At 42.5% G+C, this 17,802-nt stretch overlaps 1 protein-coding gene across 1 annotated transcript; it reads right to left on the reverse strand.

Annotated features, from left to right (window-relative positions):
* Positions 1-6,906: 6,906 nt before the first annotated feature.
* Positions 6,907-16,363, reverse strand: tmprss3a (transmembrane serine protease 3a). The gene is made up of 13 exons (XM_041843406.1): positions 16,295-16,363; positions 15,864-16,098; positions 14,613-14,732; positions 11,119-11,235; positions 10,831-10,954; positions 10,555-10,680; positions 10,360-10,406; positions 10,110-10,275; positions 9,836-10,005; positions 9,039-9,134; positions 8,761-8,903; positions 8,433-8,582; positions 6,907-7,608 (listed from the first exon to the last, which is right to left on the reverse strand). Exons 1-13 carry the CDS (start codon positions 16,361-16,363, stop codon positions 7,564-7,566), a joined length of 1,608 nt encoding a protein of 535 aa, XP_041699340.1. The 3' UTR covers positions 6,907-7,563.
* Positions 16,364-17,802: the final 1,439 nt, after the last annotated feature.

Below are 17,802 nucleotides of genomic sequence, written 5' to 3' on the forward strand. Positions count from 1 at the left end.
ACTGATGTGTTATTGTGCAGTACTAGGACAAAGACATCTGGTACAACTTCTGTGGATATGAGGATATGTGCTTGAGTCAGTGAATGAGTCTGTGTGAGTAGAGATAAGGGTGGGTATTGTTGAATTTGTGCAGTGGTGCAAAAAGTACCCAATTGTCATACTTAAGTAAAAGTAAAGATACCTTAATAGAAAATGACTCAAGTAAAAGTGAAAGTCACCCAGTAAAATATTACTTGAGTAAAAGTCTAAAAGTATTTGGTTTTAAATATACTTAAGTATCAAAAGTAAATGTAATTGCAAAAATATACAAAAGTATAAGTAAAAGTATAAATCATTTCAAATTCCTTATATTATGCAAACCAGATGGCACGATTTTCTTGTTTTTTTTAAATTCACGGATATTCAGGGGCACACTCGAACACTCAGACATAATTTCCAAATTAAGCATTTGTGTTTAGTGAGTCCACCAGATCAGAGGCAGTAGGGATGACCAGGGATGTTCTCTTGATATGTGCGTGAATTGGTCCATTTTCCTGTCCTGCTAAGCATTCAAAATGTAATGAGTACTTTTGGGTGTCAGGTAAAAAATTTATGGAATAAAAAGTATATTATTTTCTTTAGGAATGTAGTGGAATAAAAGTAAAAGTTGTCAAGAATAGAAAAAGTAAAGTAAAGTTTTGATACCCCAAAAAATGACTTAAGTAGTACCTTAACGTATTTTTACTTAAGTACTTTACACTACTGAATTTGTGTCTTGTCTAGGTTTTAAGTTTCAATGCAGTCTCTTTTTCCAATGAAACTAGTAGCTTTGCAATAGTGGACTGCACTCTCAAAAGGCTGCAGCATTCACTTTGAAACAGAGATAAAAAATTATCTAGGCCTACAGAGATAGGGAGACAACAGATAACTTTTTATCTTCTGTAAAACTAGGGGGTAGAGGTTCTCCATCCCTAATGTTTTAGTTGTTATATTTACAGAACAAGAACGTCTAAACTACATTGCCAAAAGACACATAGAATAATGAGCATGTATCTTCTTGATTGCCAACATCTTCTTTGTAATTGAACAGAGTTGGACTTTGTAGCAGGGCTAACCTCGGATTAAGATGCAACCGTGTATTTTCCAATCGATGAGAATATATGAGCCATGAAGATAATGGATCTTTGTCATGTTAGAGCTGTGTTATTACTCAACAGGAGAGAGGAGTTGAGGCGAGAAATGATTGAAAAAGACTAATTTGTGAGTGTTACAACAATGGCCTTTCAAGGTGATGAAGCTATTTATGGAGAGAGAGTGTAGATGGGGCATCAGGGAATACAGATGAGGGAGGAATGGGTCTGTCGGGTGGTGAACACAATCAGCTGCAGAGCAGAAAGCACCATTGCCTCACCAGAGCCCAGCCTCCATTGTACTGGAAGAGACAAGTCTTAATTGTGCCTTTGAATTACTTGAGAAAGGCTGGCTGGCATCTGCAAAGAGAACGTTTAAAAGAACTATGTCTCCCTCCATTTAGTATGGTATGTTACATTTCGTATGGTATGTATTAATTTGTGGATGTCCATCATCCATTTCGTATGATATGTTACGAATTACATTTCGTAGGATATGTTACGAATTTCAATTTGTTGTGGCTAATGTTAGCTAGGTGGCTAACACTAACGTTAGCTAGGTGGCTAATGTTAGCTAGGCTAGGGGTTAGGGTTAAAGTAAGGGTTAAGGTTAGAGTCAGGAGTTAGGTTAAATGGTTAAGGTTCGGGTAAGGGTGTCACAATCGTTCATGAACGAGAAGGACCAAGGCGCAGCGTGACATGCATTCAGATTTATTTACGTACTGAACACACGACAAAACAACAAACGAAACGTGAAGTCCAAGGTAGACAAATAACATACCTCACACGGAACAAGATCCCACAACCCACTAGTGCCAACAGGCTGCTTAGTATGGTCCCCAATCAGAGACAACGAGCTACAGCTGCCTCTGATTGGGAACCACCCTGGCCAACATAGATCTAAACGATCTAGAAACTAACATAGACAAACCCAACACAGAAAATACACACCCTGACTCAACCAATACAAGTCCCTAGAGTCAGGGCGTGACAAAGGGAAAGGGTTAGCTACATGCTAAGTAGTTGAAAAGTAGCTAAAAAGTAGTAAGTAGTAGCAAAGTAGGTAAAATGCTAAAGTTGTCCGTGATGAGATTCAAACAAGCAACCTTTGAGTTGCTAGACGTTAGTGTTATTTGTCGGAAGTTACATTCTGTCTTATTTAACCATACCAAATGTAACAACATATTCAAATGTGAGTGTTTAGTATGTTACGTCTAGTCTATGAGAGCAGGCTGAGCAGACGGAGTTCAACCTTAGGATGGAAGAATCAATTTCATTAATAAAAAATAATGTACGAGCGAAAACAATCACATCACAGTAAATAGAGGTTGTGGGAGCTATCATCATAGCCTGACAAGCAGAAATTCATGTTTGAGTTCAAGTCCTGTGTCTGGATGCTTCTCATTTATCTTGGCTGTCAAGTAAAGGTCAGAATTGGGAGAGGTGAGAACTGCAGTAAACAGGTCAGCTCTGTCACCATAGAAACTGCCAAAGCCAAAAATAAAATAACAAGATGACTAAACTCAGATGGTCATAAAGATTTGGGGAAACTAGGGGTGGTATTGTGTCACAACGGTGGAATGGAAATATGGGTCCTTTGTGATACCAATCAAGCTGTGCTAATACAGTAGCCTATTACTATGTGAGTGCTGCCAATCCTTATTCTCAATGAGTCAACCACAATGGAAAAACCAATGAGAAAGTTTTAGTGACAACAATTGATTTGATGAGCCTACATGGGTCATTATTTCTTAAGGGCACAGGTACTGTACTGTCACATGTTCACAACATCCACTTCCTGTCGGAGTTGGTCCCCATCCACCAATTATCCTGGGGCAGTATCTGTATCAAAGCACATTATGATAACACAATCACACACACATTGAAGTCTTGTAGCGATAAGAGGCTGCATGGATTTGAGGAAAATTGGAAACATCAGGATCTTTACCCTTTTTATGAAACAGATTCAAGCAATGTGCCCAGAAATGTACAGTTCAAGGAAATAAAATAAAAAATACTGATTTCAAATACGGTTTAGTAAATACACAAAAATAACATGAATTAGAGAAGCTTATCCACTTTCCTAAGGGAGGAGTAGGCCTATTACAAAAGGTATGATACCTTTGTCTTATCAATTTTGAACCATCAGAATTAAGCATAGGCACATTACTTGAAGCTGTTATTGAGGTTCTTTTAAAACGTCTCTTGAAACTGTGAATACAATTTTAACATTGAATGTGCTTCCCTCTGCTGGATACAACCATAACTGCATCCTGAGTATGAATTCTAATGAACTATTCTGCCCTTCTCTGATCCCATCCAAAGAACCAATTGTGCCTCTTGACATGATAAATGCTACAGGTTATGCATTATTCAGTAAATATCAGGAGTTCAACTGACAACACAGACACACAATCCCTGCCTCATGTGTAAATTGTACATGACACGATGCTGGTTGTATATAAAAGTAGGCCTAACTGCATCAAAATCGATTAAAAAGACAGTTAGGCCTACTTCACAAGTGGTAATTCAGAGCCCACTCAGTAACCAGAATAATTGTCGTTAGGTAATAGTCTAGCCTACACACACATTTTATCTTCGTGTTAGGTCAGATGGATCAACTTGCTTGCGAGGAGGACGCTGCTGGTAAACAGGATAATTATCTCACCCTACATGTAGTTAATAGGATTTATTTAAGGCTTAAGCCAATCAACAACTTAGCATGATGACTAACTCAATTGTGGGTACACACACACACACACTCAATGTGCCCGCTCTGATTATGATTGACTCCAAGGCTTACACATGGTCATATAGGCCCCATGAGAAAAAAATCAGAAACTAGATTTTTATAGGCGGACATGAGAAGTATGTGTTGTTTCTTTTGTGTTATTTTGTTTTCTATGGAACATTTATGTATAAAAGGTTTGTTATTCAAGTTAGCGGCACTGTTTTCCAGGGTCCGATTAAGTTTTCTAAATATTTAAAATTACAAATGAGAAATGAATTGAAATATCAATTGGTTTTAAAACAAGATATGACAAATATAAATTACATATGGGTTTCCTTACCCTTTAAAAAGTATATAGACAAGGTATGAGAGTAATCAATGCTTTGGTTTTGTTTATCTGGCCACTGTTTAAAATGCTAACTATTTAGCATTTGTGGCACAAATCCAATGCAAGTCAATGTTACCTACAGTGAGGGAAAAAAGTATTTGATCCCCTGCTGATTTTGTACGTTTGCCCACTGACAAAGAAATGATGAGTCTATAATTTTAATGGTAGGTTTATTTGAACAGTGAGAGACAGAATAACAACAACAAAAATCCAGAAAAATGCATGTCAAAAATGTTATAAATTGATTTGCATTTTAATGAGGGAAATAAGTATTTGACCCCCTCTCAATCAGAAAGATTTCTGGCTCCCAGGTGTTAAAGGGAGTGCTCCTAATCTCAGCTTGTTACCTGTATAAAAGACACAGCAATCAATCAATCAGATTCCAAACTCTCCACCATGGCCAAGACCAAAGAGCTCTCCAAGTATGTCAGGGACAAGATTGTAGAACTACACATGGCTGGAATGGGCTACAAGACCATCGCCAAGCAGCTTGTTGAGAAGGTGACAACAGTTGGTGCGATTATTCGCAAATGGAAGAAACACAAAAGAACTGTCATTCTCCCTCGCCCTGGTGCTCCATGCAAGATCTCACCTCGTGGAGTTGCAATGATCATGAAAACGGTGAGGAATCAGCCCAGAACTACACGGGAGGATCTTGTCAATGATCTCAAGGCAGCTGGGACCATAGTCACCAAGAAAACAATTGGTAACACACTACGCCGTGAAGGACTGAAATCCTGCAGTGCCCGCAAGGTCCCCCTGCTCAAGAAAGCACATAAACATGCCTGTCTGAAGTTTGCCAATGAACATCTGAATGATTCAGAGGAGAACTGGGTGAAAGTGTTGTGGTCAGATGAGACCAAAATGGAGCTATTTGGCATCAACTCAACTCGCCGTGTTTGGAGGAGGAGGAATGCTGCCTATGACCCCAAGAACACCATCCCCACCGTCAAACATGGAGGTGGAAACATTTTGCTTTGGGGGTGTTTTTCTGCTAAGGGGACAGGACAACTTCACCGCATCAAAGGGACGATGGACGGGGCCATGTACCGTCAAATTTTGGGTGAGAACCTCCTTCCCTCAGCCAGGGCATTGAAAATGGGTTGTGGATGGGTATTCCAGCATGACAATGACCCAAAACACACGGCCAAGGCAACAAAGGAGTGGCTCAAGAAGAAGCACATTAAGGTCCTGGAGTGGCCTAGCCAGTCTCCAGACCTTAATCCCATAGAACATCTGTGGAGGGAGCTGAAGGTTCGAGTTGCCAAACGTCAGCCTCGAAACCTTAATGACTTGGAGAAGATCTCCAAAGAGGAGTGGGACAAAATCCCTCCTGAGATGTGTGCAAACCTGGTGGCCAACTACAAGAAACGTCTGACCTCTGTGATTGCCAACAAGGGTTTTGCCACCAAGTACTAAGTCATGTTTTGCAGAGGGGTCAAATACTTATTTCCCTCATTAAATTTATACATTTTTTGACATGCATTTTTCTGGATTTTTTTGTTGTTATTCTGTCTCTCACTGTTCAAATAAACCTACCATTAAAATTATAGACGGATCATTTCTTTGTCAGTGGGCAAACGTACAAAATCAGCAGGGGATCAAATACTTTTTTCCCTCACTGTATATCAGCATTTTTGCACTTCATGTCAAAATCATCTATAAGTAACATTGAGTTACACAATCCATTTTTAGATAATATAATAATAATAATAATATGCCATTTAGCAAACGCTTTTATCCAAAGCGACTTACAGTCATGTGTGCATACATTTTTACGTATGGGTGGTCCCGGGGATCGAACCCACTACCCTGGCGTTACAAGCGCCATGCTCTTCCAATTGAGCTACAGAGGACCACCACAGATACTTTAGGATGATTTGGACATGAGGTGCAAAAATGCTGTAGGTACCACTGATTTGCATTGGATTTGTGCCACAAATACTACAATGTTAGCATTTGTAACAGTGGCCAGGTAAATGAAACCAAAGCATGGATTGCTGTCACACTAAGACTGCTTACAGACTGCTTACATGGATTGCTGTCCATAGACTTCTTACAGGGTCAGGAACCAATAAGCAATTTTGTAATGTGTGTTAACTATCCCTTTAACTATAGCCAAGAACCACAGAAAGCCTAACTAACCCATAGTTAAATTAGTCAAATGAAGCTAAACTGCAGTTCACTGACTTACAGTATCTACGACATAGTAATATGTTACATTATCAATCACAGTTGTGGCTTACATTCAAATATACCGAGATATACTTGATCTTGCACAGTTAATTGATTGCAGTACCCTGATTTTATACAAACATGTCCAGTTTTGCCACAGTGTATACAGTGTGTCACGTTTTTTAATCATTTATAACAATAGTGTAGATGTCACTCCTTCAAGTGCACAATCCAGTACACTATGTGTATCATAACACAATCACAAGGAACTGAAATAGTGCTTAGGCAGTCAGATCAACAATACATAGACACAGTACAAAGTCGATCACAGTCTAAAAACTATATTTTGCACACGTTAATCTTTATTTATAGTACCAGTCAAAAGTTTGGACACACCTACTTATTCAGGGGTTTTTCTTTATTTTTTACAATTTTCTACATTGTAGAATAATAGCCTCACAGGCAGCACATTGGTCCTCTGTTTGAGATGGACTGGAGGACTTTTTCCAAACTCTCCATCTTCTATTCTTATGTCATTGCACAAGTCAGGGCCTTTGTTGTTGGGAAAAGCTGCCCCAATGTACTGTATAGTTTCCATCAAATTTTCCCTCTTCTCTTGTGATGTCATTCAGACAACCTGAGATGCACTTAGATCCCCACTGAGTGTTTCTGGCTCGGGGTGAGGTGAGGCTCAGCTGCATACTCTGTCTCTCACATTTCTACTGTCGCTGTCGCTTTTTATCTACTGTTGTTCACTTTTCTCGGTTTGCCTTAGAGCTTTCTATTTTGGAATAAACAATGCCTTACCTCTACTGTTGAGTGTGCCACTGCTTTCATTGTGCTTGGTTGTAGACATGATTTGTATGATACAAACTGACAGACAAAGGTTTACTGTACTATACTGTACTGTACTCTGATCCAGATGCTGTTCTAGTCTATTCTGAACACCAACATGTCTGTAAGGCTATTGTGTCTTGTTCTGGGGGTGGTTTGCCCGTGCCTGTCCTGTGAGGGCTGCTGTCACTGTTAGGCTGACCAACCCTGGCCTGTGCTATGCATTCTACATTTGGTTCATTGGCAGTACTCTTAAGTCCCAGGCAATGTACAATATTATACAGTTTTGATAGATGTATCATGTATAAAAAGACTTCTCCACTAATTCAGTTGTCCGTACTAACTTCCGAGGTGTTCAGCGCCTCTTCTTTCTAGGGATGTAGAAACACAGACACATGAGAAGAGAAACATTGACATGGGTTTGAGTTATACTTCATCTCCACTAGGTGTCAGTAAGGAAACATAGCGTTAGCACTGGGTAACATTCACAAGAGTGAAACACACTGAACGTTGCAGATAAAATAATGAAAAGAGCTGAAATTATTTATTCCTCTACGTGTCAGAGAGGCATGTCATATTTAATAATATGCCATTTAGCAGACGCTTTTATCCAAAGCGACTTACAGTCATGTGCGCATACATTTTTACGGTTGGGTGGTCCCGGGGATCGAACCCACTACCCTGGCGTTACAAGCGCCATGCTCTACCAATTGAGCTACATATCTGAACACAGCCCTGTACTCTATTGTACAGCCAGCTGCTGGATTTGGGGGAGGGGAGGCACAGTATGTGAATAGAACACTGCTGTCGGTCTTAGTTCTGTGAATCGATGGATAGGAGAACAGCTGGGCTCGTGAAACAGAATAAGAAAAGAAACACAAGGGACAGAAGGGGAGGCTCAAGCATCATACCCTTTCTCTTCCTCAACAGCTGTTCAAGTCTCTCTGCTTCACTGTGGTTCGAAAAGTCTCTGCTTTGTTGAACACACACTGAGGAATTATGTCCTCATTCATTCATTCACTCTTTCATTCTGACTCTCTGGCTCTCTCCCCACTAACTCCCATGATAAATGGCACCCCATGATAAGACGTTTTATTGGTCAGAACAAAACTCTTGGCCCTTCTCATAAACCCTCAAATACTTGTTCATCAATCCCTGCCAGCCCCAATCCCCAACTCCTGCTCCCTTTCCTAACCTCCATCTGTTGGTGGATCCACTTGAGGGACTGGGTGACGCGGGTGTACACCCCAGGCTTGTTCCTATCAGCACAGCCCTGGCCCCAGCTAGTGGCCCCCACCAGCTTCCACACTGAGTCCTCGCATGCCAGAGGTCCCCCGCTGTCCCCCTGGGGGCCACAAACACAACAGTAAAACCCCAGGCTCTCACAGAAAGGCCCTAGACACAGCTAACATTTTACCAGCAGTGAAAACATATCAGCATATATATATTTAACACATGTAGACTTACACAATCACAAAAGGTCTCACTCTGTACTAAGGCTCACCACCATCAGCTTACAGTACCTGGCAGGAGTCTGTTCCTCCCTCCAGGTAACCTGCACAGATCATCCCAGGGGAGATGTAGCCCTGGTAGACCCCAGGCGCGCTGCACGCCTTAGCGGAGATGAGTGGGACCCGGGCAGAGAGCAACGAATCACTAGCTTCTCCTGGCAAAGAGCAGACTACATTCAGACAAAGTATACATTTACAAAGAAAAACATTTTAAAACTCTATGACTCCTAGACTGACTACTTGTGTGAATAGAGGAACAGCATGTGAGATGCTTAACAGCCTAGACTCGCCCCCTTCTGAAGTGGCCCCCCAGCCTGAGATCCAGCACATGGTCCCGTCCTCAAAGTCCTCCCCAAAGTTAGGTAGGCAGATGGGCTCCACTAGACCTGGAGCAGGAAGGGAGGACGGGTCAGAGAAACAAACTACACTTCCCAGAAACACCTGGGTTTAAAATAGTGATAAAGTAAGAGTTCACTAAGACAATCTACTATTTACCTGATTCTTATTCCTGGGCAACTAACAAATGGCTAGAAAACAATGCATTCAATAATGAAAAGTGAGCTAGAGTAGAGATGCAGGATTGCAGGAAAACAAGAGTAGGGGTGTGGGTGAGCCTTATGGCCTCAACCACAGACAGACCATTCACTTAATGACATGTCGCTGTCAGAGCCCGGGAAACCTGAGAGAGAGACAGCCAGGTGACCAGAGAGAAGAGGGGGTGTATTGGGGTAAAAAGAAAGAGTGGAAAGTGTGAAAAAATGAGGGATGGAGGGAGATGATTAAGATGGATAAAAAAAGGAGTTACAGAAACAAAGCATAGGATATACTATGAGCCGTGCACCTGCCTCCGTCCCCTGTAGCTCAGTTGGTAGAGTATGGCGCTTGCAACTCCAGGGTTGTGGGTTTGTTTCCCACGGGGGGGCAGTATGAAAATGTATGCACTCACTAACTGTAAGTCGCTCTGGATAAGAGCGTCTGCTAAATGACTAAAATGTAAATGTAAATGTCCCTCCCTCCATTCATAAAGACAAATGGAGAGAGATCAGAGATGTACAGTATGTCTAAAGACAGAGGGGTCCCTACCTACCGTTAAAGGTGAGTGGCTCAGCCAGCTTCATCAGAGCAATGTCATAGTCTAGGGCCTTGGGCCGGTAGCGGCCATGGTAGATAATCTTCTGTACTGCCAGAGCCTGAGCCCCATTCACCGGCTGCTCTGTCAATCCTACATGCACTGCCCACAGTGTGGGGAACGCAAACCTGAGGAAGGAGGAACAGTATGAGATGTGTGGGATTGTGTGTGTGTTTGTCATATGATTATGTGTTTGTGTGTGTGTGTATGTGTTTGTTCTCTTTCGACTCACTCATACACGCAGTGTGCAGCTGTCAGTATCCAGCTGTCTGCTACGACGGAGCCTCCACACAAGTGTTCGCTCTGGAAGTGCAGGCTCACCTGCCAGGGGAACTGGCCCGGTGCTGATACATTACCCCCAACAATACGACTGCTGAACTGGGGTCTGGAGCCGCACTCTGCAGACACATGCACAATATGCACTTACAATTATATTATTACCTTTATGTATAGTTTCCCACTTTCCTTAAATATCCACTCACCCAGGCATTTGATTGTGGTCACCGTCTCTGAGCTGCATTGAGTCTTACTGAAGAAAGAGAGGAAAGGGAGAGCAAGACGAGGGGAGAGCAGAAGACAGAGATGGTCAGAACACTGATAGCAAAATAATTATGTTTTCTCAAAACAGCACCCGTCTCTATCATCTCTCTTGTTCTGGTGGGGTGACAGTGGGCTACCTGAGGCCGGCGGCGTTATGAATCTTGATGGCCTGTTGGTCCGACTGGCTCAGGTTGATTGACACCAGGTTTTGCTGGAAATCCTGCTCTATAGCAGAGAGGGGGAGGGAGCGGGACTCCACATACCTGAGGGGTGAATAGAATAGATTATTGCCAATGAATCAGAAACTAATCTATTATCACCAGGCAAGCTCTATCCTGGAACACACAAGGGCAATGAAAAAGAGGGCTCAAGAAGGCCAATAACGCATATCATGTTAAATACCCTAGTCATACCTGGAGTAGCCCAGCTGCTTGCAGGCAGAAAGGCCCAGAGCAGGGTTCCAGTCTTCAGAGCAGACAGTCCTCCACACTCCTCCACTCAGCACCTGGAGCACTGAGCTCTTTCCACTCAAACGCACTGTACGAACAGTCAGGTCGAGAAGGAGACAGAAGTAGAGATACTGGTAGAGAGAGTGAGGAATATAGGCTTCTACTGAATGAGTCCCTTGACCAGCTGCGTCTCAATAGTCTAATGTGTCCTTGTCCTTGTGTATGTTGGGATAAAACAGTAGCTCTGCTCACCACAGCTAAGCTCGTCCTCCCCATTCTCACAGTCCATCACCCCGTCACATTGCGCTGAGCCACTGATGCAGAGAGAGGACGTACCACAGCGGAACTTCCCCACACAGCTCAGACTCACTGTGGAGACAGAAAAAAAACTTTAACATGCTGTTGTTTGTAAACTGACACCAGACAACAACACTTTGTTTCTGTCTTTACTGTGCAAACAGGGTTCCAGGCATTGATTGACTTTAAAGCAGGACAGGAACCAAATTGTAGAATGGGTGTCATGACTTGCCCTCATGGGCTGAGGATCAAAGATGCCGGCTAGGCAAAGGTTTGAACACCCCCTCTCCTGGGGACCTGTTTTATGATCGGTCATAAATTCCTTGCATAAACTCTCTTTTCCATACCATGCAGTATTGGGAGAGGGTATTTCCCTATGAAACAAAGGAAGTCTTCCCGCCAAGACTTCAACATCCAAAAGTGGATAATGAAACAACATTCATACTTCAATGAATGTGGGAAATGGTCGGTGGCGACTTAAAGAACAATCATGTCAAATTCGTTACTATGTTGTGATGTCATTAAAGACGGTGGAACAACATAACTGCATCTCTGGGGGTGTACACTTCGCAGTTATGAGGTTTCATTCTAATTGTTGTATAAAACGAATGATGAAGTATGATAATAGTTTTGTGAAGATAACAATGTGATACAAAATGGTTTAAAACTACAACTCCATTACCAAAGGAAGACCAAACAGATTACAGTATAAGCCGGATGTTGCAAATGGTTGAATTTCTACCAGACCAGGAAGCGTGAAGCTGAAGCTACACAGGTTAAAATGGTTAGACCAGGAAGCCCCACAGCTTAAAATGGTTGACACTACAGACCAGCCGACAGGCAGCGTAAGCTGAATATGGCTAAATGGTGAAACTCTCAACCTCTACACGAGAAGAAGACAATGCACTAGACCTTATCATCTCAGTCTGCAGCTGGCATGTATAGTCGTCTAGAGAACTTTCATTAAAGACACGAGTTGGGAAGGACAATCCCTCTCAGACAACCGTTGGTACATCCGAAGTATCTATCTAACAGTTCAACTCTACGAACTACAGGGTACGCTGAAGTATCCATTGTAACCACCACTAAGACCAGAAACTCTACCAAAGACATTGGGATCTCTGGTGGGCAAACCAGAGTCCTACGTCATCAACTCAACTATCGAGGACAGCTACACATAAATACATGTTGCATTTCTAATCCGAATGAGCAGGTGCTAAGCATTTGTATTTCCGTGAGCGTAGTTAAGAAATGTCCGATAGGTGAATTCCTTTATCTCTTCCTTTCCCCCCTCTCTCTGAATCAGCCAACCCTCCTTCTACCCAAGCATTCATGCTATTGTTAGTCCAGTCCACTAGGGACCTGTTTTCATTGTATTACATTAGTAATCAATAACCTATGTGTGCGTGTGTGTTTGCATTCTGTGTTATTATTTAGTTGGTAAATAAATAATTAAGCCAATTTGTGTATTGCTGATTCATCAATAAGATTAGGGTTCTTGCAGGTTCAAGGATTATGCGATGTTCAAAATGAGACTGATAAGAGGTAATTATTTAATAAGTGACTGTTATTGATATACAGTGGGGAAAAAAAGTATTTAGTCAGCCGCCAATTGTGCAAGTTCTCCCACTTAAAAAGATGAGGGAGGCCTGTAATTTCCATCATAGGTACACGTCAACTATGACAGACAAAATGAGAAAAAAAATCCAGAAAATCACATTGTAGGATTTTTTATGAATTGATTTGCAAATTATGGTGGAAAATAAGTATTTGGTCAATAACAAAAGTTTCTCAATACTTTGTTATATACACTTTGTTGGCAATGACACAGGTCAAACGTTTTCTGTAAGTCTTCACAAGGTTTTCACACACTGTTGCTGGTATTTTGGCCCATTCCTCCATGCAGATCTCCTCTAGAGCAGTGATGTTTTGGGGCTGTCGCTGGGCAACACGGACGTTCAACTCCCTCCAAAGATTTTCTATGGGGTTGAGATCTGGAGACTGGCTAGGCCACTCCAGGACCTTGAAATGCTTCTTACGAAGCCACTCCTTCGTTGCCCGGGCGGTGTGTTTGGGATCATTGTCATGCTGAAAGACCCAGCCACGTTTCATCTTCAATGCCCTTGCTGATGGAAGGAGGCTTTCACTCAAAATCTCACGATACATGGCCCCATTCATTCTTTCCTTTACCTGGATCAGTCGTCCTGGTCCCTTTGCAGAAAAACAGCCCCAAAGCATGATGTTTCCACCCCCATGCTTCACAGTAGGTATGGTGTTCTTTGGATGCAACTCAGCATTCTTTGTCCTCCAAACACGACGAGTTGAGTTTTTACCAAAAAGTTATATTTTGGTTTCATCTGACCATATGACATTCTCCCAATCCTCTTCTGGATCATCCAAATGCACTCTAGCAAACTTCAGACGGGTCTGGACATGTACTGGCTTAAGCAGGTAGACACATCTGGCACTGCAGGATTTGAGTCCCTGGCGGCGTAGTGTGTTACTGATGGTAGGCTTTGTTACTTTGGTCCCAGCTCTCTGCCGGTCATTCACTAGGTCCCCCCGTGTGGTTCTGGGATTTTTGCTCACCGTTCTTGTGATCATTTTGACCCCACGGGGTGAGATCTTGCGTGGAGCCCCAGATCGAGGGAGATTATCAGTGGTCTTGTATGTTTTCCATTTCCTAATAATTGCTCCCACAGTTGATTTCTTTAAACCAAGCTGCTTATCTATTGCAGATTCAGTCTTCCCAGCCTGGTGCAGGTCTACAATTTTGTTTCTGGTGTCCTTTGACAGCTCTTTGGTCTTGGCTATAGTGGAGTTTGGAGTGTGACTGTTTGAGGTTGTGGACAGGTGTCTTTTATACTGATAACAAGTTCAAACAGGTGCCATTAATACAGGTAACGAGTGGAGGACAAAGGAGCCTCATAAAGAAGAAGTTACAGGTCTGTGAGAGCCAGAAATCTTGCTTGTTTGTAGGTGACCAAATACTTATTTTCCACCATAATTTGCAAATAAATTCATTAAAAATCCTACAATGTGATTTTCTGGATTTTTTTTTCTCAATTTGTCTGTCATAGTTGACGTGTACCTATGATGAAAATTACAGGCCTCTCTCATCTTTTTAAGTGGGAGAACTTGCACAATTGGTGGCTGACTAAATACTTTTTTTCCCCACTGTATGACATATATATCTTCTTAGAGTTTAATTCAGGCGATGGTAACTCGTTAAGAAACTTCTTCCGTGTGGCCCCAAATTCCTAATGAGTTAATTGTTACATGATTAATTTAATCGAGTGACAATTAAACATAGTTAGGTAATTCGATAAATAACAGTCATACATTAAAGTAAGTCACGTCACTGGATAGGGGTTAATTAATTATTTAAAGAGCTGAGGGAAGCAGTATAATGAATTAATTACAAAAAGACTATGTTCGTTAGTGCTCACCTCCCAGCCCAATGCCCAGCGTGAGAATGACCACCATGAGGACCGATGCTCCAATCAGCAGCTCCATCCTGCGAGCCACCAACCGGCCACACCACGTTTTCTCCTCTGAGGGATCATCCTCTGTCAAAGGATGACAAAGGAATTTAGAATTCAAAGAGCCTCTCCAGGGCCAACCACTACACTCTTAGAGAAAATTTTATTCGGTTTGTCCCCATAGGGGAACTATTTTTGGTGCTGGGTAGAACCCTTTGCAGATGGTTCTATCTAGAACCCTCTATGTAGGGTTCTTCAAAGAACCCCCTGTATATGGTTTTACCTAATCGCTCTATGTAGGGTTCTGCTTAGAACCCTCTATGAAGGGTTCTTCCAAGAACCATTCTATCTTTGGAGGGTTCTTTCTAGAACCCTCTATAAACAGTTCCACCAGCTTTATAAGCCTTTAAAATGTAATTATTTAATACAATACATTGCATATATCATAAGGCCTTTTTTTGAGGTCCTAGTTATACCCTAACACAGTGATGTTAGGAATATCCTGGTTTACAGGCCACATCAGGCCTGCAAGTCACATTATGCTGCCTTGCAAAGTGATGTGTAATTGGCATCCAGCCAGAGTTAGGATATCCAAAAAGTGGAATTGTTAGTCACCCGCAACCTGCATTCAGAATGACTGCTAGGGTAGGGAAGACTGAATACTGAGACTACCTCAATCATCTAAACTGGAACAACCATCTCAGTAACAGGTGCAATAAATCCAATTACTAACAGATTGGATTAGATTAGAAAACTGTATATTATTTATCTTTGTATAGCATAAAATGTATCAACCAATCAATGTACATGCAAAAACACAAATATTACAGTAAAACAAACTATTCTGAAAATGTCCTTGCAATTGAGCATAATGGGAAATATTATATATGGTTCTATGTAGAACCCTTCTTGCCATTCAAATAATCCTTCTTGCTTTCCAAATAATTATCAAAGAACCCTTTCTTCCAAAAACGGTTCATATGATGTTAAAGGTTCCAGATAGAACCCTTTGCCTTACAAAGAACCCTCGTCTTCCAAAAAGGGTTCTTTTGATCAAAACGGTTATTGGTAGAACCCCCTCCGCAAATAACCAGTTTGGAACCCTTTTTTCCATGTTCATTCAAATGTAGGCATAGAATACTATAATCCACAATGGTGAACTCTTACCTATTACACTTCACACTCCACTGTACAGGTAAAGGAGTCCCAGTCTCTTACCATTCATGAAAGTCTGGACCTTAGTGATTGGCATGGCTGGACTTTGTGGGGCAGGGGGCGGGGCTTTGGGCTCAGTGGTGGGTTCAGGTTTGGTAGTGTCGGGTAGAGGGGTGTCATTGGGGCTGTCGAGGGGACTGACATTCAATGTGGTCGGGGTATCGACGGTCGGGAGGTCCTCATCAGTCACAGACACCACCTCTATCCTCCATGTGTCTGTCTGCTCGGCCTCAGGGGCCTATGGGATGATATGGATATTGACCCAACGCTTATACTTTTCAACGACCAATAGTATAGAGCCACGTGTATAGCTAACATAGACATGTAACCAAAGCTCTTGACTATTACCATGTGGATGGATAATATAACTTAAACATAATCAGAAGTAATTTCTGAACATGCATACACTCTTAGAAAAAAGGATGTGTTCTTACCGTGTCAGTGGCTGTGCTCTCCTCAGCAGCAGGAGCTGCTGGCTCCTCAGTGTTCTCTTGGTCTGCCATGTCTCCCCTCACACCCTGTCATCTATTGTACAGTCCATCTCAGAGCAGTTGACAGAAACACTCCATGGCATGGAATGGAAGAGAGGAGGAGAAAGAGGAGAAGAAAGACGGATGAGAGCGCAAAGTACAGGATAGACAAGATGAAAAACAAAAGAAAAGAGGTGAAAAGGCAAAGACCCAAAGAGATAAGAGAAGGAAGACTTGAGCAAACCAATCTGTAGATTGCCGCTAAAACCAGCTACTTTTCTGGCCAACCTAGTGACCATCAGATTCCGGTAGTAATTATCTTGATCCTCTCCACCATCGTGTCTTTTTCTTCCAATCCGGATACCAACTGAACATACAGTTCTCTCCCTTTCTCTCTCCCTTAATGGGAGGTCTTATATCAACTGCCTTACCTGAACCCGCGCTCACCGCTCAGACACAAAGGGACACCTGAGTAGGCGAGTTCTGATCGAAGAGGCCTGCCACTCAGCGAGGGGATCAAATGATCCCACGCCTGCTCCTCCAGGGGTAGGGTTACACGTGGCACGGGGTGTGTGTCCCTCCCTGGACCAGACCACAGGACATGGACATACAGTGAGGGAAAAAAGTATTTGATCCCCTGCTGATTTTGTACGTTTGCCCACTGACAAAGACATGATCAGTCTATAATTTTAATGGTAGGTTTCTTTGAACAGTGAGAGACAGAATAACAACAAAAAAATCCAGAAAAACGCCACTTGAGCCACTCTTTTGTTGCCTTGGCCGTGTGTTTTGGGTCATTGTCATGCTGGAATACCCATCCACGACCCATTTTCAATGCCCTGGCTGAGGGAAGGAGGTTCTCACCCAAGATTTAAAGGTACATGGCGCCGTCCATCGTCCCTTTGATGCGGTGAAGTTGTCCTGTCCCCTTAGCAGAAAAACACCCCCAAAGCATAATGTTTCCACCTCCATGTTTGACGGTGGGGATGGTGTTCTTGGGGTCATAGGCAGCATTCCTCCTCCTCCAAACATGGCGAGTTGAGTTGATGCCAAAGAGCTCCATTTTGGTCTCATTCAGTCCTTCACGGCGTAGTGTGTTACCAATTGTTTTCTTGGTGACTATGGTCCCAGCTGCCTTGAGATCATTGACAAGATCCTCCCATGTAGTTCTGGGCTGATTCCTCACCGTTCTCATGATCATTGCAACTCCACGAGGTGAGATCTTGCATGGAGCCCCAGGCCGAGGGAGATTGACAGTTATTTTGTGTTTCTTCCATTTGCGAATAATCGCCCCAACTGTTGTCACCTTCTCACCAAGCTGCTTGGCGATGGTCTTGTAGCCCATTCCCGCCTTGTGTAGGTCTACAATCTTGTCCCTGGCATCATTGGAGAGCTCTTTGGTCTTGGCCATGGTGGAGAGTTTGGAATCTGATTGATTGATTGCTTCTGTGGACATGTGTCTTTTATACAGG

Source organism: Coregonus clupeaformis, chromosome 23 (assembly GCF_020615455.1).
Source record: "Coregonus clupeaformis isolate EN_2021a chromosome 23, ASM2061545v1, whole genome shotgun sequence".
Lineage (NCBI taxonomy): Eukaryota > Metazoa > Chordata > Actinopteri > Salmoniformes > Salmonidae > Coregonus > Coregonus clupeaformis.

Coding starts and splice junctions, on each gene's coding strand:
- tmprss3a (XM_041843406.1), bottom strand. CDS start 16,363: ATGGCAGACCAAGAGAACACTGAGGAGCCAGCAGCTCCTGCTGCTGAG. Junction 11,236..14,612: donor GCTGGGCATTGGGCTGGGAG/GTGAGCACTAAC, acceptor CTGTCTCCACAG/TGAGTCTGAGCTGTGTGGGG. Junction 8,904..9,038: donor GGGGGCCACTTCAGAAGGGG/GCGAGTCTAGGC, acceptor GCTCTTTGCCAG/GAGAAGCTAGTGATTCGTTG.